We start from the raw sequence: 24,497 nt of genomic DNA, 5'->3' as shown, positions 1-24,497 counted from the left end.
TAGTTGGGAGCAGGTTTGGGCCATCAATTCTTTTTGCCTTCTTTACGACCATAAAGACCTAAAAAAAATTAAAAAGTTAGCACTTACTTTTATTTATATTTCTTATTTTTTATTGAAAACCACCTATGGTTGAGGTCCATATTGAATGGAAAATACTCGAACTTGAGACATTTCACTATTTATATTTTCTATAAGATCTAAAAAGATTTAGGCGGATTAGACATAATGATTTTATTTAAACCCTTTAGACAATGTTTATATAATATGTGATTTTCTCACATTTGAAATTCAAGTGTTATTCACTTACTATAACTTGATATTAGACTCGATCAAATTGGATTTGAATTGAAACTAAATCTAAAATTATTTATTAAAACGAAATATTGAGATTATTTCCTAAATAGCAAAACATTGAAATGGTAGCCTACTGATGTTATGACAGTTACCGCTTTTGACCTGAAATACGAACATTTTATACCTAATTTGATTTTATTATTACTTGATTTTGGAAAAACTAGTACCCGCTTCGAAGTCAATCCGATACACTTTTAAAAGAAGGTTCAGCTAACCGACATTTTGTCTTGACAATAATGAAAAGACATGTTAGAACAACAATTAATGTCAAAGACATACACCTAAATATAGTTTTTGATCAATAAGATCAAGCAATTACTGACTGTAAAGCAATATTTTATTTGTTAAAAATACAATTATAAAATATGACATTTTTTAATTAGTTAGGAGGACCACCACACAGCTAAGTTAGTGATAGAAGATGAAAGTGGGCACTGATGGATTATTTTATGGATTACTGGACAATGGACACGCATTAATTATTATAATCCAATCCAATTGTCTCTTCTCGTGTGTTTGTTTGGAAGAAATATTTTACATTTCCTCCTCAAAAAAAGGCCATTTTGCAAATATGGGCCTTTTGTCTTCGGCCCTCTTTTGATAAGTTGGCCAAGCCCAAATATTGAGCCTATATCCATAAAAGCAAACTGCCCACTAAGCTTTAACACAAGTCATAGGGAAACAATTGAACATGGACATATCAAAATAAGCTAGAAGGGCAGGCAAAAAACAGTATCTAAATTTAGGAAAGGAGAGAGAAAAAAAAAAAAACTTGCAAATTCATTTAAAAACAAAAGAACTGTATACTCATAGCTTATGTAAAGCAATACCGTCTCTGTTCCATTTTGTTTATTTGTTATTCTTTTTTCAGATGTCTCAAAATATTTACAATATTTCTAAATTTATATATTTAAATAATTATTTTTTTCATAACAACCTTTATGATCGTTCATTACATACATCTTTTTTATTAATATATTAATGAGTTAAATGTAAAAACTAGTAAAATAATTTTTGTTTACTAATTTCTTAATATGCGTATTTTGTCAAACCATGCAAACAAATTATGACGAAAGAAGTATAATTTAAAATATATTTAACATTGATATTGAAATTATCTCTCAAAAAGATATAGTTTTAAATACTAATAAAAAAAACAAAATAAATTTATAATGCTTGTTAACATAGTTCTTTAAATATATCAGTTATATTAGAGCTATAATAAGCTGAGCCGAATTTTAATGAGCTTGAGCTCGACTTGATAAGTATATACTTAAATTAATTTTGTATAAAAATAGTCAAACTTGAATTATGTTCAATAATTATAAATGAGCAGAGTATAAGTTTGAATTTGAAATTTATCAAATAAAAAAACAAAATTCTGATTTAAATTTAATTATTTTTTACCTTATTGAGTTAACTAACAAGTTAATGATTCAAGTTTAAATTCGGTTTGGTTGCTAAATAAATTTAATAGCTTCACTGAAATATAGCTCAATAAATTTATCAAATGAATTCAAACGAATTTTTATCGAGTTAAATCTCGATTAAGTGAGTAATTTTTATAATTTAAAATATCATTGATTTTTTTTTTTTAAATATTTGTCTTTTACATTGAACCATTAATCCGGTTTGAAAAATTCTGTAAATTTCCATCTAACGTAGTCAAGCTTTGTTTTTTCATGAGCTTAACAGGTCACATTTTACCGTACAGCATAATCAATGTGGAGCTGTACAAATTAGATTTGACCCAGTAGAGAAGGGAAGATGAGAAATGACTGAAGTGAAAAGGGACGTGGCGTCAGCTTCACTATAATTCAATGTGCGTGCTCCCACTCGCCCACCTACACCCTCACCGCCTGCCGTTTTCGGACTCCAACTCTACTTTCCAATTTCATTTTTTCACCTTTTTAATTTTTGAATGAAAACGTTATCTTGCAACCGTAACTTGCAACGCAAACCAAATATCTGTGACTGTCACCAAACCAAATAGTGGTCCTCTTCCCGCTCCTCTCAGCATCACTCCACTCTCTCAACTTCGAGCGTGTAACTTAGTTTGCATCAAGATGGACTCATTGGTAAGTTCACGGATCCGCTGTCCAGTGTTCAACACACTTCAACTGTAGCGCGTGACCAAATTATCCACTAAGAATTTGGCTTCGCTAAATTTTTTATTCACGTAATATGTCCTTGTAATACGTGTCACCTTATCCGAATATTCGATCAAGTTAAATTATTTGTAATAATAATATTTCAAACTTAGACTTTTATTTCTCTAAAAAAAGTTGTTTTGAAAATTTGAATAGAAAATTCTTTTTTCCACGAGAAAGAAATTTAAATAGCAATATTAAAAAGTTTAAATTTTTTTTTTTGAAAGGTAAGCTTAAACTCTATATTTTTTTTTTAATATTGAGGGAGAGGGGATTTAAATCTGAATTTTTTGCCAGATCGTATATGTATTTATCACTGGGCTATGTCTAAGTGTACAACTTAAAATTTTATTTAGAAAGCTGTAATGACATATAATATAATATATTAAAAATGCATTTTATATGCATTACATTGCATCATATTGTCTATGTAATATTAATTTTAATATTTTTATAACTTTTTCATAAAATTAAAGAAATAATTAAATCATTTCGATTTTGTTCTAATTGATAAAATTAAAATTAAATTAAAATTATTTTAATTTTTTAAAAGGCATATAAATAGAACAAGAAAAAATAAGTTAAAAGTATTAAAATGAATAGAATAAAAGTAATAGTTCATTAAATTAAATAAAGATAGCATGCAATATTTCATATATAAAGATTGCCTGACAAAAAGTTATTAGTTGATTGATTAGTTTAAACGAAATATCTTTCATCTGGTTAATAAAGATTAAATATAAATTTATTTTTTTATAAAATTAGGAGTTTACATGATGGAGCAGAGAGAAATTATAGAAAAAATAAATTTTTTTTTTTTGGAAAAGCAATTATTTTAAAAATTAGGATTCAAAAAAAATTGTAAGTATCCCTTTAAAAATTATGTTTAAAAACAACCTTGACAGGAGGAACATGTGCAAAACAATAATATAATAAAAAGGTCAAGGCCAGATAAATAAATCCAAATTGCATTTTTTTTAATTTAAAATTGTTATTGCTCCATGTAATTTGGAATACCCAGCACACTACCAGTGAGGATTTCTTTTTTGGCACTATCCAATGCAAAGTTTGACACGTGTAAGTGTAACATTACACGTAAACATAAATTAACAGAAAAAAATTATGTTTATTACGGAGTAAATCAGCTTTATCAGAAAACGTGATCATTAATGCTTTGTTTGGATAGAGGGAAGATGCAAAAGGAGAGAGAAAACTGTTCATTTTACCTTCTTATTTTACACTTTTTATTTTGTTTGGAGGAAAAATAAAATAAGTAAATTTATTTTATTTAGTTGCCCTTCGTTGTATTTATTTTCCTCCTATTTTGGAGAGAAAAATATTTTATATCCGCTCTATATTTTACCTCCTTTTAAAATAAGGTATTCTATAAATTCCAAGAAACTTTCACTTATTATTTTACATTCCTCCTTATTTCACATCCAACCAAACAAGCTCTAGAAATTTTTGGTACTACAGAGGTGAGCTTATCACTTCCCTACTGGATTATGTGACAGTTTTTTTTTTAGAGGGAAATTATAAAAATAAATAAAAAATAAAATAATAAAAAGGAAAAAGGTATAGAGAAACATCAACCAACGACAACAAACATATCTCAGACTCTCAACGGTTTGTGCCCCTCTCTTCGCCACACACACAAAGCACCTACACATAAATACCAGAGAGAAAGAGAGTTTCTGGAAAGAAAACAGTTTTCTTCTTTAAGGCTTTGGGTTTGTTTTTGCAGGTGAAAAATGGAAGCTAAAGAAGAAGTTATTTCTGTTGAGCTACCAGCTCCTCCTGCTTGGAAGAAAATGGTTTGTGTTTCTTCTCTTTCTGTATAAAAAATTTTGAACTCTCTCTCTCTCTCTGTTTTATATAGGTACATGTTCCTATGGATAGCTTATAGTTTCTTGTCTTGCTTCAGTACTTGTTGCCTTTTGCTTGTCGGATTAATTTGCTGTTTTTTTTTTTTCTTCTTCTTTTTTTGTAAAGTGATAATTTTTATTTTTGGGGTTTGCTTAATTGGTGTTTTCCTTTTTCAGTGTTATGTCTTAGAAATTAAGTACTTGTTAATATTGGAGTTTTAAATTTATTGTGATTTGGGTTTTTGAACAATTTGGTGATTCTGGCAGTAATTCTGCTTTTAGGGTTTTCTTGGCATGTTTAATTGCCTTGGTGGTGGTAGTTGTTATAGTTAGGGATTTAGGTTCTGGTTTTCATTTCTTTTCGTATTCCCTCTCTGAAACTTTTTAGGTTAATTATGAATTCCATGTGATAAATTCAACTCCCATCAGCTTTTACCATACAGTTAATTTCCGTTTTGTGTCTTTCTGTTCACACACACACACACACACACACACACACACACACAAAAAAAAAAAAAAAAAAGCTATTTGGTTGGAATTAAAGGGAGATTCCCCCCCCCCCCCCCTGGTTGTGGGCCTTTTAGCTCTGTTCTGATAGTGGAACCAGTAAATTGTTTAAAAGTTCTTACCATTTCAGTGTTCTTTTATTGGAGTTCTTTCTGAATTCTGCTGCATTTTGCCTCCACATTTGATAAGATGCTTAATGCTTTTCTCATGTATTTACAAAGTGAGTTGAGCTTGGACTAGATTAAACAAGATAATAAATTGAATTTCTACCTTTTACAAATAACAGATATAGGTCATTGTTATTGTCAGTGAGATAGAACTGAAGGAAGTTACCTCTCAAGCAAATAGCATATAGCATCCCTCACCCCAGTTGCTTGGTTATTCTAGTATTTTCAAATGCAAGGTCAGATGTGCAAGCAAAAAAATAACATAAAAACAGAAGACCTGCCTTGTGCAGTGAATAGGAAAAAATGTTTAAAATATACCACTTAAGTGCAACTGCTCCTGCAATTTTCCTTATCATGTTTTTGGGGAATATTCATCTGGATTCATGAAATAGATGTTAATGACGAAAATTGGGACAAACCGATGCTTTTTTGCACTTTGATGAAGTGCTGATTTTGTGTGTATCTAGACCAAATATTATTCCATCTCAATGTACATAGAAGCAGACTAACAGTTTTAGCAATATATCAGATTGCTTATTTTGTTGTCTTCAATTTATTATAGCTTTTAACTCCCAGACTTTTAAACTTATGGGATTTTCTTGAGCATTTTTGTTCTTTTTTAGAAAAAAATGGGTTTTATCATTGCTTTTAATGTGCTTTGGAGTATCTTTTTCTAATTGTGGGCTTGTTTGCACTTCTAATAAATTATCTTATTTTGTGTAAAAAGATAAAACAAAAAAAACCTCCCCCACTTTTCCCTGCAAAAATGACTAATGATTTTGACTTTAAATATGTTTGAAAGGGAAGAGGGACTGTTCCCTCTTTTTTTCCAAAACCTAGTTTCTCTACTGCAATTATATATGTCTAATTTCTGGAACAGGATAGTCTTTCCCTCACTGTTTCCATTTTCTTTTCGTTAGCTAAAGGAACATGAAGATTTAATCCATTCTAAAGAAAGCAACAATGCAAGTTTATAGTAAGGTCTCTGACTAGCTTTAATTTAAATATTGGGGGCAGTAGAAGAGAAGGGAAAGTTGGGAATTTGAGTGTTAAGAAAGAGTCATGTTTCAATACCTAGCTTCAAATGTCAAGGTGGATGTACATTGGTTGGCTTCATATCCAAGAAGAGGAAGTTAGTTTCTATACAAAAGGGAAAGTACAAAGAGATGGATGGCCTTTTAATAATAAGGAGAAACTGCAAAATTCATAGTTTTTATCTCTTGGTTTGTGCAAAATCTGTAGTTGTATGGATATCACTCTCTAGTGCTATTCACACTTGTGCGCTCCCTCTCTTCTATTATGTTTTTATTCTTTTTCCTAGGAAGTTTGATAGCCTGATTACTACAACAACAACAACCAAGCCTGATCATCTAACTAAAATCTAAGCGCTGGAGTCCTTGACTTGTAAACTCAAGCTGATATATAATTGCACTGTCTTGAGCATCTTTATTTGTCTAATATTCATCATCATCATCATCTTTTGCTCTACTTTATTGGTGCTTGCACTTTAGAATATATGCTAGTCTTCTCTGTAATTTATTAGATTTAGATATTTTGTTTCTCATATATAAAATAAGCAATGGTTCATTTGATTTGGAACTGGAAAACAGCATCTATTTGGTGTTGTGGTTGACATTAGTTGACCTGGGATTTTATTATATCACACATTTTAATGACTATCACGTGGCAGTATCTGGTTCAAATATTAGATGCAAAGATAATAAGTTGAAAGTAATTACAATAGAAAACTTTCATTGTTGAGATGTTAGAGTTTAGAAAGAAATGGAATGATTAGTGACTTAGTGTACTGGTACTAAATACTTGGCTAATATAATTTTGACTCGGAATCCATTTAAAAGGTGTTTTTATACTGTGGCTTCTGTGGTAAGGCTACTGAATTAGATGGATTTACTAGTGTGGACATTGTCTTTTGGCTTGGACAATTTGGCCCTGGGCTAACTCCAAATATTTTTCTAAGTTGGGGTTTCTAGGTAGTTAATTCAGGTTTTCATTAATTTGGGAGCTCTGGATGTTAGCAAATGACATTCTATGATCTAGTTTCCTTGAATTGATGCCTAAATCTTGACTTTTGGCCTAGAAGTTTAAAGTTTTGCATAAGGATATCAATGAATGAAACGGGGTTGCCAGCTCTTTTCCCAGTCCATATCACTTAAAAGCTCAGGCCATATACTTCTATAGTTACTGTCAGTGAGATTACTTGAAAGTTATGTTTAGGTAGTGTTCATGAGGTTACTTGGTTATTTGCATCTATTTTGGCATACAAATACTTTTTTGCTCATCCTTTTTGGGTTTTGTTAGTAATTCTACTTTTTCCTAAACTATCAGTCTTTATATATTGGGATGCCAAGTCTTTAGCTTGTTAACTAAGCTGCATTAGAAACACCCAGTATTGCTGTGAGGTTTGACTTGCTTATAATTTATGATTCTGGTAATATGCAATAGTCAGATTTGAGTTACTAGGAGCTTTCAGGTTAGCCAATTGCATGATGAGTTGCTTGTCATAATTTGCTTGATTTATTCTCAATGGCTGAAACTTTGTATATGAATCTAAAAATGTTGTTGACTGGGGTACCTTATCATGAGGGTTTAGATGCGCTTTAGTCTATTGTGATTAATATTTTTGTTTGGGTGAAAGGCTTCTTCTTTCTGCTAAAATTTGGTTTCATCATGAACTTGGAAGGGCTTTGTTTCAAAACTTGATCACTCTGTAGTCAAGAATGCACTTTCAATAAGGTCATGAAACCACCTTGAAGAATTACCAATGGTGCCCAAGATCAAGGCTTCTAGTAATAATTAATTTATTCTATAGTTCACCCCCTAAATATGAAGTAAATTTGCATTCAATTGCCCTTTTCTTCATCCTTTACTGCATTTTGGATTTGATGAGGATGAAAGGACTCATTGAGGGGCAAATCGGCGGATTAGATGAGATAGTATGAGCATAATCCGTTACTGTCATTATCGTTATTGTTATTCCCTGTGGCCATGGGAAATGACACGTGTTCATTCAAAAGTCTTTGTGCCAATTGTTTGAGGCTTTTATTTGCAGGATTAATAGTCAGTGCCGGATGATAATTTTATGGAAATTTATTGAGTTAGAAGGAAACATAGCATTAGAAGTTTGGGGGCAATGTATTACAAGTTTCAGAAAGAGTTGGACTCAGGATGGTGCACCCCAGACTCTCAGTGGAGGCAATTTGTTAATAAAGATTTGTCATCAATGATGTGATAAATTGAACATGCTCAAAACATGGTGTTTTTATATTGTTGGTTTAATGAAATGCTATAAGGAAGATATTGCCTGCGTAACCCGATATTTGAGAGATGTCTTTATAATAAACTAAGTGCATGCTGGTCAAATTAGAAGTAGGGTTTTTGGCAACTAAAAATAAGCCATGCCTTGTAGAGGGAGTCCTAAATTATCAAGTAAAATTTTATGGAAGATTAAGAATGATAAAATGCAGAGAGATTAACATTCATGAGAAAGCATGGACAAGGTTAGGGAATATGCGCACAAGTATGAAAGTGCCCAGTTCCATGAGCTAAAGAAGGAATAAGAGCTGGTATGTATGGTGTTAAGGTGCAGTTGCTGGATTAACTGACTGGAAATTTGGCAGAAAATGGTTATTTTGTAGGCCTCCTGATCTCACACTAGCTTAGATGTAGTTTCAAGAGAATAACTGAAAAAGCAGTAACACCTGTCATTTAGGAATAACTGACAAATGAAAACATCTGTCTCTCTTTTCACTCTGATTACTGGTTCTATCTATTGGTTTATGGGTTATTTATGCTTTATTATATAGTATAATCTGCTGAATCTTATTGATTAAAATGTTAAATAAACATCAAGGGAAAGGAATATAGATGGGTATTAATTGGTGTTGTTTATTGTGTAGAGTTCTTGTTGCATGACAAATATCTTCTGCCTATTTTTTTTACAGTACTTGCCGAAGAGAGCAGGTACACCAAGGAAGAGTGAAATCATGTTTATTGCTCCAACTGGGGAAGAGATCAATAACAGGAAACAATTGGAGCAGTACCTGAAGTCTCACCCTGGTAATCCAGCAATCTCAGAGTTTGATTGGGGTACTGGAGAGACACCCAGGAGATCAGCAAGAATCAGTGAGAAGGCCAAGGCAACTCCAACACCGGACAAGGAGCCTCCAAAGAAGCGAGGCCGAAAATCATCAGGTTCGAAGAAAGATAACAAGGAAACAGAATCTACCCCAGAAAAGGGCGAGAATGAGAAAGAGATCCAAATGCAAGATGCAGAGGGAGCTCGGAAGGAAGATGCAGATTCTGGAAAAGAGAAAGAAGTTATCAAGGAAAATCAAATTGAGAAAGTTGATAAAGGAGAAAAAACTGCTGAGACAAAGGATCCTGATACAAAAATGGAAGAAGCTGCACAAGAGGAAGTTAATAAAAACACTAAGATCCAAGAGAACACTGTTGAAGACAAGGAAATGAAGAATGTTAATGAAGAAGACAAGGATAAGGAGGAAAATGCAGTAGAGGTTGGTCCTGGCGACGCCTCTGCAAGTAAGGTGCCACAAACTGAGTTGGAGAAAGAGAATGCCCCAGGTAACAAGGACATCCCAGATTCTGCGACTGTGGAAGTGAATGGGGGAGCACAGAAAGAGAGCGCCAATGGAACAGTTCCTGCTTCTGAGGGAGAAGTGAAAGAGAAACCAGAGATACAGGAGAATGATGCTAAGAGTAGCATCCCTGTAGATGGAAAAGGCAAGACAATAGATGGGGAAATCACAGAAAATGGAAAAGTTAACCAGGCAGCGCAAAATGATACCCCGCAAAATGCAGCTCCTCCAGTGAGCTGCTGAATGTACTGTACTATTTGTCCATGATCTGTAGTACTCTGCTCTTTTAGTTGTGATGACTTTTTGGATTCCTTGGATGACTGTAGCATTAATGTTGTCGTCGTTGCTAGATTTCATTTATGTCAATACTAGATTTTAATGTATGTAGGTAAATCATGTATGCCACCTAGAGTAGGCCGTAGTTGTTGCAGTTTTTGTTACTTTGAGCAGGAACTTATGAATGTAGGCTCCAGAACTCATCTCAACAGTTATGGTTAGTGACTAAACTAAATTATTCATGTGCTTGCACTGCTTGTTTATTGTGCTGCTATGGACTGTAAGTGTATGGCTTCATGCACCCAGCATTTCTGGTGCTGCCCTGAGATCTTAGCATGAAAATGCAAGTGGGCTAGTTTGAAATCAGGAAGGGATGAATGATAGCTGATTAAGAGAGAATTGTATCGTGTTAGTACCTCACTTGTGTCATCAGATGGCGGACAAGGTTAAATGGGGATAAATCCAGTTAGGCATTGATCACGGTTTGGTTCTAAACTGGAATTAAATCAAAACCCAACAGATTAAAATCAGAAGCACCGGCAAATCGGTTTTGGTTTCACTTTTTTTAGAATCAGAATCTATAATTTTGAAACCAAAATTCACGGTAGCATTACCTAAATCCAGAATTCATCTTGGTATAAGGTTTTCCTATTATAACAGGAATTTCAAAAGGATTCCCATTCTTCTATTAAATATTTTACATTTTCCCTGAAGTACTGCTATTTTTCAGGATAATTTATATTTTAGATTTTATTTGTTGCACTATTTATTGACTAGGATAAATATAGCCGTAGTTGGAATGAAAATTAAAAATCAGTTTTCAAAGTTATAATTTTTAACGGTTGATATAAAAATTGAAATAATGCTATATTTAAATTGAGATATGATTATCCATAGTGATTGACAATATTATTTCGGTTCATTTAGCATTTCTATGAATATAAAACAAAACATTTTATTTTGGTATGAGTAAATGTTAAGATTAAATTGAATTATCACTATAAAAATTATTAATAAAATAAATCAGCAAAAAGTAAAATTTTTTATTTTAACTTTTATTTCCAATTCAAGTCATCAGACGGAAATGAGAGGAATATCGAGAAAAACTAATACTTGATCTACATTGAACTATCTTTCCTTCATCCAGCCACAATGTTCCTTGTTTCCATAGGAATGCACTCAAGAACTCCTCCATCTTCACCCAAGAAAAGTATATATAAGACAAGACTCTAACTTCCAACATTTCTCAAGAAAAAGAGAGAGAGAGAGAGATAGACGTTTCTAAGGAGAAAAGTTCCTATAAGAATTCAAGAAAAGGGGTTACTTTGTGAGTAAAGTTAAGAATCTATACCAAGCCCTCTCAAAATCTTCCTTTCATCTATGGGTAAAGGCTAAGAATCTTCTTTTCAAGATTTTTGCATTAAGGCTAAGAATCTTTTTGTAGTTTTCTTTAGAGGTCTTTATGGCATTTCTCAAGAACAAGAATTGGATTATCATCCAAAGTGCTAATCTTTTTGGCAATTTTGAATTACAAAAGGTTGGGCCATACCTTCTCTTTTTCTACAAATGGGATCCACTTTCCTTGGTAATTTCTCCACCAGACTTATGGGTTCCTCTTCTTTCTTTCTTTGCCTTCTCATCTTCTCTGTCTTATTTTCCAATGGTATGCACTCTTCACCTTTCTACTTGAGTTTTATTCATTTTTCTTCTCAAGATTCTCATTGAGTTAAAAGGATACACTGCACTTTCCTTCTTATTAGCTTAATGATCTGTAGAATTTTCTCTCCAAAAAAAAAAAAAAAAAAAAAAAATCTATGTCATGACATTTATTTTTTTAAGAATTTAAGGTTAAATAGCTGAATTGTTATATTGGAGCAATTGCATTACATTTGCTTGGAATTCCTTTTATAAGCATTAAGTGCTGATTGGAAAATTGACGTACACATGGATGAGGAATATTTAATTTTATTAACATTTTTGGCTTCTTTTTCTAGAATTTGTTAGCCTAATAGTCAAATTCACCCCAACCTTTTTGTGTTTTCTAAATTTTTTGCATAAAATAATAAGCTTAGAGAACAATTGCAAAAAATGTTGTTTCTGCTTTCTGGTATGTCAATCACCTGAAGTGAAGAGTTTAATTTCATAGATAGAATCATATTTATCTTTAAATGAGTATTCAATGTTTCTTACAGTACAAATTGAATTTTAGAAAATCTAAATGCATTTCACATCTCAAATTATAACCAGTGTTCTATTTAGTAGCTTTAGAGGGTGAAACTAAGCCTAAAAGAGCTTATGCTATCTACTCTGCAGTTGTTACGGGGAACGCATTCACAGGAACATATGGAGTAAACTATGGCAGAATAGCTGATAATTTACCTTCTCCGGGTAGTGTGGTGACACTACTCAAAGCAGCAAAGATAAAGAATATTAGAATCTATGATGCAGATCATGAAGTTCTAAAGGCCTTTAAAGGTTCAGGCATTCAAATAATAGTTGGACTTGGAAATGAGTTTCTGAAAGATATAAGTATAGGCGAAGATCGAGCTATGAATTGGATTAAAGAAAATGTGGAGCCATTTGTTCCTAAAACAAAAATTGTGGGAATTGCTGTAGGAAATGAAATCTTAGGAGGTGATGATCATGAACTTTGGGAAGTTCTGTTGCCTGCAGCAAAAAATGTTTATTCTGCTCTCAAAAGGCTTGGTTTGTCGAAATCTATTGAGGTTTCAAGTCCAAATTCAGAAGCAGTTTTTGCCAATTCATTTCCACCTTCGGCTTGTGTATTCAAGGAAGATGTTCTTATATACATGAAACCATTATTGCAATTCTTTTCCCAGATTGGTACTCCATTTTATATAAATGCTTATCCGTTTTTGGCCTATAAGAGTGATCCTGAGCATATTGACATTAGATATGCACTTTTCCAGTCAAATGCTGGAATTGTGGATGCAAAGACTAACCTGCACTATGATAACATGTTCGAGGCTCAGGTTGATGCAGCATATGCTGCATTGGAAAAGGCAGGCTTTCCGAAAATGGAAGTGATTGTTTCGGAGACTGGTTGGGCTTCTCATGGAGATGCAAATGAAGCAGGTGCTAATTTGCAAAATGCAAGGACATACAACTACAACTTGAAAAAAAAGCTATCTAAAAAGAAAGGCACTCCTTATAGGCCTAAGACAGTAGTGAAAGCTTATGTTTTTGCTTTGTTTAATGAGAACTTGAAGCCTGGACCAACTTCTGAAAGAAACTTTGGTTTGTTTAAACCTGATGGAAGCATTGCATATGATATTGGATTTACTGGACTAAGAGAATCATCTTCTGCTTCATCTCTTCTTTCTTTCAAGGTATCCAATCTCTTCTTTTTCTGCAAAATTATTGTTTTCATTATTGTATTAACTATTATTCAATCTATAATACAAAGACTAATATTTTGGATTAACTTTTTTTTTTTTTTTGATTGCAGGGGATTGGAGGTTATGGTTGGCTGGGATGTTCCTATTCATTGGTTCTTACAACCTGCATAGCTGTTCTGCTATCAGTTACATTTTTATAATTTGATGAAAAAGATTTATTTACAGCTCCTTTTTATCCCTGTATATGATGATTGTGTAACATATCAATTCATTTGTTATTCTTGTACAGACAGTTATTTTCTTGAATCAATATAACAACTAATAATTGCTGATTGTTTTTTTTTTTTTTTTTCATATACATACAGCAATGTAAATAAAGTTTATAAAATGGGGAAAATTGCAGCTATTTAGATAATCATTCCCTCTCATAATTTATTTTTTTTTTCTCTCAAGAGCAACAAATTGACATATAACATATTAAATGAGTAAACTTAACCTGCAAATACTTCAAAATTGGATGCTTTTTTGGAATTTCTTAAAAAGTAAAATACCTATTGGAATTTGTTGGCCCATTGGATGCTTTTTTGGCTGGGTTGGGCTCAGCAACAAAAGGTAACTCTCCTCATCGTTAAAGCCCATTTCACATATTAACAAAATAACAACTTAATTATAGAAAAGCTGTTATAAAGAAGGTACCTGCCTTCAATTTTCATTTTCTTAAAAAATAAAAAAGAAAATTACATAGGAGCTATTGTTATGGCAATTATGAACTTTGCATTTGGATTTCAATGGGTAAGCTAAGGCCATCTTGCTACGTTCCCTGACCCAAGAAAGTGTCAACAAAAGCAAATGGGAAGGCAGAAGTTATGAAAATTCTCCCATCATTAAATGACCATATAATCCATTTTAAGTCTCTTTGGAAGTTTTCCATTCTATAACTACAAGTCTTATTTGTCTGCGATATAAAGTCTTTCTATTTTACGAAAATGCCATTCAACAAGAAATATTCTTTTCTTCATTTTCTTTCGGCTTAATATAAATTATCACCTAAACTTCATAAGAAAAGTTTAATGGTGATCTCAACTTTTATGTTGGTCCATTATATCATGTAATATATAAAATTATATATATTGAATGCTTCAGTTTGTAAAATTGCCTATGTGGAATATAAAATTTTCAACGACCACTGTGTTCAATAAAAAAAGGCACTTTTTGTATATATTTTAACGTAAATTATTAGAGAATAATTTTTACATTTGCGACAACATTAGAAATATTTAATAAGTATAATATTTTAAATTGAAATATTCAAGATATACAATTTTATAAATTAAAAAAATATTCAAACTTTATACTTTTAGAATTTTTACATAAACTTTTTTGATGAAAATTGGTAAACTGGGTTGGCGAGCCGTTATGAATAAGGACTCTTTATGGGTGCAGTGCTTAACTAAGAATTACATGTCTGGGTGTTTCTCCATGGAGTGTAAACCGAGACTACGTTCATCACATGTTTGGAGAGCTTTCTGTCAAGGCATGTAGGTTGTTAATTTGGGATCTTTCAAAGATGTGCGGAATGGGTTGGAGACACAGTTTTGGATCGACTGGTGGCTTCCCTGTGGCCCTCTAATTCATTTTGTTAGAGGTTCTTTACCTAGCTCGGAAGAAGGATTTTTGGTGCGTCACTATTGGGTTCCGGGTACTGGCTGGAATTTGCGGGATCTTTCTAACTTTTTGCCTGAACATATTCTTGATCGTTTGAATTGTTTTATGTTGTCTGAAGACTTGCGTAAGGAGGATACTATCACTTGGAAGTTCTCTGCTTCAGGTATTTATTCGGTTAGCATTGCCTATGAGGCTTTAGCGCAAGGCCCCGTCCCATCTGATCCGATATTATGGAGGCTGATTTGGCGGATTCGGATGCTGCAACGGGTTCTTTTATTTTTATGGCAAATTGCTCATCGGAAGATCATGGTGAACCAGGAACGTTGGCGCGGGCATTTTTCGCACATTGACAGTTGCCCTATCTGTCATCACAGTGTTGAGAGTATCATGCATGCCTTGAGAGACTGTTCTCATGCGAAGCGGGCCTGGATGTCTTTAGGGGCCAGGACTATAATTCCCGAGTTTTTTCTTATTACTGACTTCACCACTTGGTTGAGTACTAATTTACGGCCTCCACCTATTTTATTGGGGATTGTCAGTGGGATATGTTATTTGCTAACTCCATTTGGCTCCTATGGAAGCAACGAAATGAGTATGTTTTTCATCCAGACAGGCAGCAGACTTTTGTATCCAAGCAGTTCTTGATTAGTAAGGCGTTGGAGATTAGACATGCACGGGATTCTCTTGGCCTCAATAAGACCGCTGAGAGAATATATTATAATTGTATTTCTTGTATCTCACCAATCGATTACATAGATCTATATTTAAGGAATTCCTATGCTACCTAGCTAATTAGAAATATAAATCATAAACTAATTAGGAATTTAACTCCTAACAGAATTCTATTTACAACTAATGCTTAACACTCCCCTCAAGTTGGAGCATAGATATTAATCATGCTCAACTTGTTACAAACTACTGCTTTCAGCAAAGCACAATACCATATTCAGCAACTGTACCCACTTCATTATGGCAATATAGAAACCCAAACCAAATAGTAGTAGCAGAATTAAGACAACACACTTAGGTTGTCGAAATAAATCTCACTGAACCAGAAAACAACTCATAGGGCTGTTTCAAGCTCCATAATCAATGCCTCAAAGAGGAAGCCCGGTAGTGCAGATATTCAAAAACGCAGCAAAAGAAAATCTGGCAAACGGAGCACACCACTGAAGGCCAAGAACACAATGCAATTCACTGGGGTTACACTGCTCTCGATAAAGGAGAATGTTCAAAAGCAGAATACCTGTAACTGCAGCAAAGGTGCAGTACTAAACCCTAATGTAAAAAGGAATAACTAGCAAATCACCGAAAATTACCTAAACCAATTGTCACAGCAATGGAATATTTCCTCAGCAAATTACAGCAACAACAGTAGCAGAGGACTGCCCGACACAGTTGCAATAGAATCGCAGCAAACAAACCTATTGAATAAGCCCAAAAATGACGATGTAACTCACTGGGTGGCACGTCTCTCTTCAAGCCAACGTTGGAGAGAGAAACCGGAGTGAAAAGGACCATTGGACATGCGCCAGCGCGTGAACCAAAGTAGAACAAAAACAGTAAGAATGAGGTGGCGAGTGGTGGCCATTTGCTTGGAATCCGGCGACCGGATTATGGGGAGTCGCTGATCGGCGGCTGGAGAATATCCCGGGGTGGGCCGGGAGGCAAAATACTAATCCTAGAAAAGCTTCTTAGGGTGGCACTGGCTTCTCATAAGGGAAGTTTCGGGAAATTTCTTTTTTTTTTTTTTTTATGAATGGAAAGCTCTGATACCGTGTTGAGAGAATATATTGTAATTGTATTTCTTGTATCTCATTAATTGATTTCATAGCTATTTAGGAATTCCTATGATACCTGTATGAGGTTTATTTCTTGGAGCCCTCCTCCGCCTTCCTGGGTTTCAGTTAATGTGGATGGTAGTTCCAAAGGAAATTCCGGTAAAGCGTCATGTGCTGGAGTTTTCAGGGATAATCATGGACGGTGGGTCCTTGGGTTTAATGCTCTACTGGGTTCCTGCAATGCGTTAGAGGCTGAACTGTGGGGCACTTACTATGCTCTCAAGATCGCATGGGACCAAGGTTGGAGAAAGGTTGTGCTGCAGACTGATTGCCAGGCGCTGGTGGAGAATCTTTCTGGTCAAGGGCCTTGTTCTTTTAGACTTGCTAATCTGGTTCGAGCTTGTAGGGCCCTGCTGGATTTGGAATGGCAGGTGGAAGTGATAAAGATCTATAGAGAGGCTAATGGTGTGGCGGATTTGCTGGCCAGTGAAGCTCAGGTTGGGCACTTGGAGCTACAGGTTCTGAGTTCTCCCTCGCCTGCGGTTTTGCGTCTTCTCGAGGCAGATAGGGCTGGTGTGGTTTGGCCACGTGGTTTGTTCTGGCTGAGCTTAATGCTCTCCATTCCATTTAAAAAAAAAAAATCAATAATTATTATTATAAATTAAAAAATTTAATAAATTAATGTCAAAAATTGAGGAACTCATTAGATTTTTTCTTCATATGTCAATTTATCCATTTTTCCTTATCTTTCTGTCTTTGAGTTAGACCAATTAAAATTCAAACTCAGAATCGCAAAGAGTCTAATATATTGACTTTGGGCCAATAATTTCCACTGACGTAGAAAGCTTTGTAGGAGTCATCTTCCTTTCCTTTTTTTTTTTTTTTTTCTTTTCTTTTATTTTATTTTTCACTTTCTTAATTTTCCCTCTTGCGTGAATGTACTTTTTTTAAAGATAAAAACAAAACATACTACCATTACCATCATGTAACATACTTGTATTTATATTACATTCTTAAATTTATATATTTATGATAACGACCGATAAACTAAATCTATTTTTATTGATAACATACTTTTTTTTTTATATATTTGCATGAGATATCCAGCACATTTTCTCACTCTAGTAGAAAGTTTACATTGTAGAGGATCAAATTCATAATTAAATTATGGTGATCAACTCGATAAGTGCTCTTTGTCACTGTCCTATAACTTAAAAAAAAGAGTAATTAATTAACATTTCACAAGTAATTAGGTCTAACAAAGGGTTAAGGCCAAGTCAGGCCATTTTATGTTATGGCCCAAGAAGTTGCATGCATGGATTAGTCTTACAGCGAAAATTTCAACTTGGGCTATTAATTGCGCAATATATCAAAGGTCTACGCCGGTGGATTCTACATGCTAATACCAAGAAGACCGCCACTCTTGCTTACCGTACTCGCCGGTTGCCCCGTCCAGTCTACATTTCTCGTCAAGGCCGCGTCAAATTATCAACGAAACCTAGTCTTTCTCTATATAAATAACCATGCAATTCTCAGACATAGCACAACACAATTATATACTCAAAAACAATATAGAAATTTAAAATATTTTAGCTTAAAGAGAGAAAACTAAAGAAATGGCAAGGTTTATTATTGGTTTAGCTTTTGGGTTTTCCATTGCGGTGCTTTTGCTGCAATCTGCGGCGGCACAGACGGTGCATGTGGTCGGAGATAGTGCAGGTTGGACCATTTCAAGAGATGGCGCAGCTTTTTACACTACTTGGGCTAGAAACAAAAATTTCATTGTTGGAGATATCTTAAGTAAGTCTTCTTTGTTATTTTTTCTTTAATTAATTACCTCATCAAGCTTTTAAGTATCCTAATTATTAAACTTCAATGGCTGAATGAAAATACATAAGACAAGATTATCGTAATTAATTAGTTAATTAACTAATCGACTTGTTATTGCAGCCTTCAACTTCACGACCAACTCTCACGATGTACTTCGAGTCCAAAAGTCATCCTTCGATGCATGCTCTAACTCCAACCCTATCGGAGACGTAATCACCACCGGTCCTGTCAACATCACCCTCGACACAGCCGGCGATCACTATTACATTTGTACATTTTCTCAACATTGTCAATTTGGCCAGAAACTAGCTATCACTGTCTCATCTTCATCAGTTAACACACCAACCGCCCAGCCGCCTTCCACCACCACCACCCCAAACACTCCCGCCACTCCTTCACCGACAAACACCACCGCGGATTGCCCTACATCCAATGCTCCTTCTAGTGGACCCACAAGCTCTAAAAATCCACGGACAATGGAACCCACTGCTTCACCTCCTCCGCCAGGTTCTTCATCTTCAAAGGTCTTGGCTGGATTCTCTTTGTCTATGCTGGCTGTTATAATGGGCTTATTGTTTTAAGGACTAATAGGTAATGTTTGCTTAATTTTGGGGGTGTTTTGTGATAAAATAAAGTTTTGAATTGATCTCTTGGTGATTATTGTCAGTGTTTTTTTTTTTTTTTTTTTTTTTCTATTTTTGGAGCATTTGAGAAGTGATTTTTGTTTTTCAGCGGATAATATATATATGTTTTCTTTTTTCAGGCATGTACCGGAATAAAATCAATGATTGTTTATTTTATTTTTATTGAATTTTACAAATTTTTTGTTCAAAGAAATCCCAAATTTTATTTTCCCTATTATGCTAATTATAAGTTATTATATATATATAAATAAATGAAAACATCAGTAAATTAGTCATCGTTGAAAAAATATTAAATAATTAAATCATCAGAAGCAACTCTCTCAATTATATATATATATATATACCTGTTCTATTCCATTTCCTAATCAATTCCCTTTCAATGGACCTCCATCATACCCTTTTTTAGGTTAACCATCGACACACATGTTCTTTTAACAAGTGGTCGACATGTGTACAATACTCCATAGTCATATGTAATATAGTCGGTTGTTTGGTACTGTTATATTTAAATAATTGTTTAATTTTAAAAAAAATGGAAGCCATTAAAAAATATTTTAGTATAAACTAAAAAATCCAGAAACCCAATAGTTTTAAATAAATGGTAATTCAACGGGGGAGCCTTTAATTCCTTTTCTTTTCGTATACAAATCTTTATGGAATATTTATCTCTTTCATATCTGCTTTTCCTTTTTTTAAAATTTATACAGTTGCATGTATATATATATATACGTACCACCTACCTCACAGTCACATATAATACAAATAATAATAATAATAATATTCTGATTATTAGATTATTACGTGTTTTGTGCAATATATTTGTCTTGTCCTCAATTGTACCTTTTTAATGAGTGGAATTAAAAGGTTGTGTCGGCATAGCTTTGGTTCTGTTTAACTAAAAGCTAAAATTTTAAATTATCTTTTTTCTTTTTTTTTTTTTTACTAAAAAATAAATTTCAAATAATATACTATTGGAAAGAAATAGATATGTGAATATTTATATATAAAAAAAAATCATGTTGTAATACAGAAAATAAAAGATATAGAGACTGAATAAGACTAAGCTACCTGAATAATTATCGACAGGAAAGGGTCCATATGAAATTTTTGTGAGTCCTTTTTATTTATTATTGTGTGCATGCATTAATTATTCATTAAAATATACTAAGAAGGTAGGTCCTCGTCAGCGGTTGAGAGCCATATTATATTTATTAATTGTGCAATCAATACTCAAAAGAACGTAATTATATTATCTTCAAGAAAAGTTTTTATTTTGAAAATGTAAACCATGCAAAAAAAGTGGGCAAAAAAGAAGTTGTGAGAGATAATTTTATTTGTCATTAATTAAAAGAAAAATAACATTTATAACAATAGACATGATGAAACAAAAAAGTCAAGACGCACTTAAAAAAATTCTGATTTTTGAATTTTTTTTAAAAAAATCGAAATCCATGAAATTTATTTAAGGAATATTTGTATAAAAATTTAAAAAACTGAAACTATAACATGCATTGGTTGCCTAATTTGCTCAACTCATTAGCCTTTTTCAGAGATATAAGCCAGACAATATATGTATATAAGAAGTCCTTGTCTAGCCACCAAACCTAGAAAACATGGTTCATCTTACCAAATATAGCTAAAGATAATTTATTATTTATTAACTACCAGTTGATAAATCTAACAATCCCGAAATATAGTTATTTATTATAATGTTTCCTGTAGCCCATGCTTTTATTTATTTTCACGTGAAGACCATTTCATCAGCTTGATTAACTTATGTTGATGATACTGTTTTTTTTGTTTGAAAAAATATCCTCAAGATAATTATCTTCAGGATATTATACTCTCCATGCAAAATTGTTTAATGTTCTTATACGATATAATTTAATTATATTATATATTTATTAATTATTTTAATTTATATTCAAACGGAGAGTTAACAATGGTATAAAAAATTATAAATAGATTTGAGATGAATACAGTCGAATGATTACTGATATACGTTACCCTTCATCCATCCGCTGTATTAAACGGTTCACTAACAATATTCATGGATATCCACACTCTGTCCATTTTGGGTTAAATAGTTTAACCTCTCAGGGTAATTCAAAACTAGTGTATACTCTCCTCCCACTGACATTCCTATTTATAATGTAACACGTGTGGATATGTACTGCGATTTTATGATAGCATAGTCAGTGGAGCGTGACGTGGAATGGACTGTTTTTGTACTGTTTGCATTCTGTCAAAAAGAAAAAGTACTGTATTTCATAATTTTTAATATTTACATACGAAGTTTCGATAACGACATTGACAAAGTAGAAAGTATTATATCTGATTTACTACTTCTATTACATATCTTTATACGGGTTTTTTTATAAAAAGTATTTATTTTTTATAATAAAATCTCATCACCCGTAAAACATACAATAATTAGAGGTAAATATTAATTATTTCCATATGAACATACAAAGCTCAACTAAAGCGAGAGCTCACCAATCCCTTATCAACTTCTCATCATTATAAACTACTAATTATTACATTTCTTTTTCTAATATCAATAAAATTAGCAAAAAGAAAATAAAATACATATGCCGAGACAACGCCAGATTCAACTCTACTATTGATCCTCTGTTATTGGGTGCACCGCAGTTCCATCCACAACGTACTCATCACCGTTGAGTTGATCAAGAACCAAGACCAAACCCATAGCAAAAGCCGCATCGAATCCGGGCTTTAGACATAAGGAGAAGACGTCCTTACCGAGCACAACGTTTGTAGAAGCATCGACTTTGCGTCTAATCTCAGCCACTGATTCCTTTACTGTATTGAAGATCGTGCAACACCTGTTAGCAAAGGAACCTTCTATCTGGTACTCCTCTCCTGGATTGCCATACACTTCTACAGCAACGCTACACCGTCCGATCATCGATGATCTTCTTACGCTGAAGATCGGTTTCTGACCGTCTGATCTTTCTCCTAAATACCCTTCCCATCGATTATGTAGACTAGGCCTCTGTTAGACAAGCGCCACGAGTTGACTCAGTTACTTGAATGTTCGCAAATTACCAAATTTAAAATGGAAATAAATCTATACCCAGATTCAGAAAACTAGAATTGGAAATTGTAAATCATACAAAAAGGAAAATGTAATATCTTTCTGTTTTAGTTTTTGGTACGATTTAACTTATAACTCTCCAACTCACCGAGTGAGCTCGGAAAGACGAGTTATGAGTTTTAACGAAATTAAAACTTAAATCTGACCACAACACATCTTTTGAAATCACAAAGTGAATTAAACCAAGTTTGCAGTCTCCGTTTCTGAACAATGTTTGACACTAATCGTTCTTAAAACTCAATGACACAACGAGTTGACTCGGATCCACTAATTAGACTGACGTTTCAACTTGAACTATTGAAACCGAATCAAACCCACAAATTCAAATCTCAGATTAACCCACAACCTGAACAGATTTTATTCCTATTCTTTTACGCGACTCACTGACTCAACCCGCTTATACAGTAACCAAGAGGAAAAAGAAGGGGAGAGAAATATAAATTACCTTTTTTCTAACGGTGAGCAAGCAGCGGCCATGGGCGTCCATGAGAACAACTTCACCAGTATCGCGAGTATCAGGTCCGTATGAATCAACTCGGAAGACTAACTCGCCTTTACAGTCATAGACAGTGAATCCATCATTAGCGAAGAACAGAGAGGTTTTAAGTACAGTTAAAAGCTTCTCGTCTTGGTATATAAACCCACTATCTACAACCAGTCCTCCTTTCATTGCTTCCTTTTTCTCTCTGGGCTCCTAACAATAGTTTCTTGTTAATATAAAAAAGAAAATAAAGGGTTATCTTCAGCTCTCAAAGATGAATCTCTACTCTTGTGTGAATGATTGTTTTGAAGGTACAGAAACGTTGAAGCCAAGATTTATAGTGGCTGAGAGAAAAAGAAAGCGACGCGTAGACAAGGCAAAAGTAGGATGTTTTAATGTTAAATTAGTGCAATTTTAATGTTAATAATGTCTTTTAACATGATAGTTAAATATTGAAATATCTTTTGTCACGAATCACTGACACAAACTACTAGATTACAAATTATTTATTTAGTAATATATTAAACAGATTTTTAGGAACACAAATAAATTAGTAAAATCAAAATCTTCAGTATAATAAATAAATATCAGAATTATTTTGTGATAAAAATTATTAAAATATAATATAAATATTAAAAAATAATTTTTGATAAATTTTATGTGTAATTAATTAACTAAATTACTTAAATTTATTAAAATTCATTAGCTTGTAAAATTGAATGTGACAAATTTTAAAAATGAGAGAAGAATATATCCTGATAAATTTCAGGACCAGGGCAGAGAATAATTAAAAATAAAAAAAGATAAAATTTGTTTGACTTTTTTTTTTCAGTAAATAATCATATTGGCATTAGGGTCTCCTCTAATCTTTGGGCGGTGGGACTTAGCTTGGAATCTGGGACAGCTATAGTGGGACTCGAATACGTGAAAATCGGTTTATGACTGTCGACTGAGTCGCCCTGGCGAGTTGGAATCTCTGAACTACTGAATTGTGAATATTGAGCTTTGGAGTTGTAGTTTTGAAAATGTAAATGGAGATTTGGGTAAAGCAAATCTGGCTTATATTTCTTTTATGTATTATTTATTTATTTATTTATTTAAATATAAAAAACGTGTTATTCTGCTTTCTAAAAAAATATAGCAAACCTTCATTTTTTTTTTTTTTTTAACAAAGCATAAAGACAATTGCTTTAGAAAGAACACCATATTGGAAGTTTGGAAGTTCTTCTGCAAAAGATTAGAGAGACCACTAAAATGATATTAGTATAATATCAATAGCATTCTAGCATTAGGTTAGAGTTGTTTTAATTCAATTATTTTGATTATAAAAAATATAAAAATAAAAAAAAAAATCACCCCACCACAATTTTTGTAAAATTAGAAATTTTAAGACAAGGTGTGTGAATTCAACTTTTAAGTTGAAACGTATGCTTTATAGTTTTTGACATTGCCAAGAAAAATGGAGGTGATAATAAGAAAAAACATTGAAATTCCACTTAAATGAGAGAAAAAAAAAAGATTTTCACAATTTTATTTAAATGTATTTTTTTGTTAGTATATTAATAATTTAATATTTGATTTTTTGTTCACATTATAGAAGATTTTCAATTTGAAACCTATAGATTTCTTTTTCTGTAAGAAATTTCAAAGTCTAAAAAATAAAAAGTTTCAACAATCTAACAAG

At 33.0% G+C, this 24,497-nt stretch overlaps 4 protein-coding genes across 6 annotated transcripts; 3 read left to right on the top strand and 1 right to left on the bottom strand.

Annotated features, from left to right (window-relative positions):
* Positions 1–4,048: 4,048 nt before the first annotated feature.
* On the top strand, positions 4,049–10,177 carry LOC105634856 (uncharacterized). Of its 2 annotated transcripts, XM_012217787.4 has the most exons (3): positions 4,049–4,130; positions 4,249–4,318; positions 9,006–10,177. In XM_012217787.4, the coding sequence occupies exons 2-3, from the start codon at positions 4,256–4,258 to the stop codon at positions 9,900–9,902; spliced, it is 960 nt and encodes a 319-aa protein (XP_012073177.1). In that variant the 5' UTR covers positions 4,049–4,130; positions 4,249–4,255; the 3' UTR covers positions 9,903–10,177. The 2 variants fall into 2 exon arrangements, with proteins under 2 accessions (XP_012073177.1, XP_012073176.1); XM_012217786.4 differs by lacking the exon at positions 4,049–4,130 and having other exon boundaries at positions 4,137–4,318.
* An 882-nt stretch (positions 10,178–11,059) lies between these two features.
* Positions 11,060–13,629, top strand: LOC105634854 (glucan endo-1,3-beta-glucosidase 14). Of its 2 annotated transcripts, none has more exons than XM_020679554.3 (3): positions 11,060–11,520; positions 12,249–13,285; positions 13,405–13,629. In XM_020679554.3, the coding sequence occupies exons 1-3, from the start codon at positions 11,502–11,504 to the stop codon at positions 13,492–13,494; spliced, it is 1,146 nt and encodes a 381-aa protein (XP_020535213.1). In that variant the 5' UTR covers positions 11,060–11,501; the 3' UTR covers positions 13,495–13,629. The 2 variants fall into 2 exon arrangements, with proteins under 2 accessions (XP_020535213.1, XP_012073175.1); XM_012217785.4 differs by having other exon boundaries at positions 11,061–11,598.
* Positions 13,630–18,290: 4,661 nt separating this feature from the next.
* On the top strand, positions 18,291–19,338 carry LOC105634853 (blue copper protein 1a). The gene is made up of 2 exons (XM_012217783.4): positions 18,291–18,540; positions 18,691–19,338. Exons 1-2 carry the CDS (start codon positions 18,357–18,359, stop codon positions 19,149–19,151), a joined length of 645 nt encoding a protein of 214 aa, XP_012073173.1. The 5' UTR covers positions 18,291–18,356; the 3' UTR covers positions 19,152–19,338.
* Positions 19,339–21,639: 2,301 nt separating this feature from the next.
* LOC105634852 (protein LURP-one-related 5) lies at positions 21,640–23,145 on the bottom strand. Its single transcript, XM_012217782.4, has 2 exons — positions 22,778–23,145; positions 21,640–22,230 (listed from the first exon to the last, which is right to left on the bottom strand). The coding sequence occupies exons 1-2, from the start codon at positions 23,000–23,002 to the stop codon at positions 21,835–21,837; spliced, it is 621 nt and encodes a 206-aa protein (XP_012073172.1). The 5' UTR covers positions 23,003–23,145; the 3' UTR covers positions 21,640–21,834.
* Between the last annotated feature and the right edge of the window lie 1,352 nt (positions 23,146–24,497).

Source organism: Jatropha curcas, chromosome 1 (genome assembly GCF_041381405.1).
Source record: "Jatropha curcas cultivar XTBG-Jc1 chromosome 1, XTBG_Jcur_1.0, whole genome shotgun sequence".
In the NCBI taxonomy this organism is placed as follows: domain Eukaryota; kingdom Viridiplantae; phylum Streptophyta; class Magnoliopsida; order Malpighiales; family Euphorbiaceae; genus Jatropha; species Jatropha curcas.
Note: the sequence above shows the minus strand (reverse complement) of the source record. Positions and strands in the feature narration are given on the sequence as shown.

Excerpts from the sequence above, each read along its gene's own strand:
- LOC105634853 (XM_012217783.4), top strand. The coding sequence starts at position 18,357 with ATGGCAAGGTTTATTATTGGTTTAGCTTTTGGGTTTTCCATTGCGGTG. Across the intron at positions 18,541-18,690 it reads CATTGTTGGAGATATCTTAA|CCTTCAACTTCACGACCAAC; the intron begins GTAAGTCTTCTT and ends TTGTTATTGCAG.
- LOC105634854 (XM_012217785.4), top strand. The coding sequence starts at position 11,502 with ATGGGATCCACTTTCCTTGGTAATTTCTCCACCAGACTTATGGGTTCC. Across the intron at positions 11,599-12,248 it reads CTCTGTCTTATTTTCCAATG|TTGTTACGGGGAACGCATTC; the intron begins GTATGCACTCTT and ends TCTACTCTGCAG. Across the intron at positions 13,286-13,404 it reads CATCTCTTCTTTCTTTCAAG|GGGATTGGAGGTTATGGTTG; the intron begins GTATCCAATCTC and ends TTTTGATTGCAG.
- LOC105634856 (XM_012217787.4), top strand. The coding sequence starts at position 4,256 with ATGGAAGCTAAAGAAGAAGTTATTTCTGTTGAGCTACCAGCTCCTCCT. Across the intron at positions 4,319-9,005 it reads CTCCTGCTTGGAAGAAAATG|TACTTGCCGAAGAGAGCAGG; the intron begins GTTTGTGTTTCT and ends TTTTTTTTACAG.
- LOC105634852 (XM_012217782.4), bottom strand. The coding sequence starts at position 23,002 with ATGAAAGGAGGACTGGTTGTAGATAGTGGGTTTATATACCAAGACGAG. Across the intron at positions 22,231-22,777 it reads TGCTCACCGTTAGAAAAAAG|AGGCCTAGTCTACATAATCG; the intron begins GTAATTTATATT and ends CTTGTCTAACAG.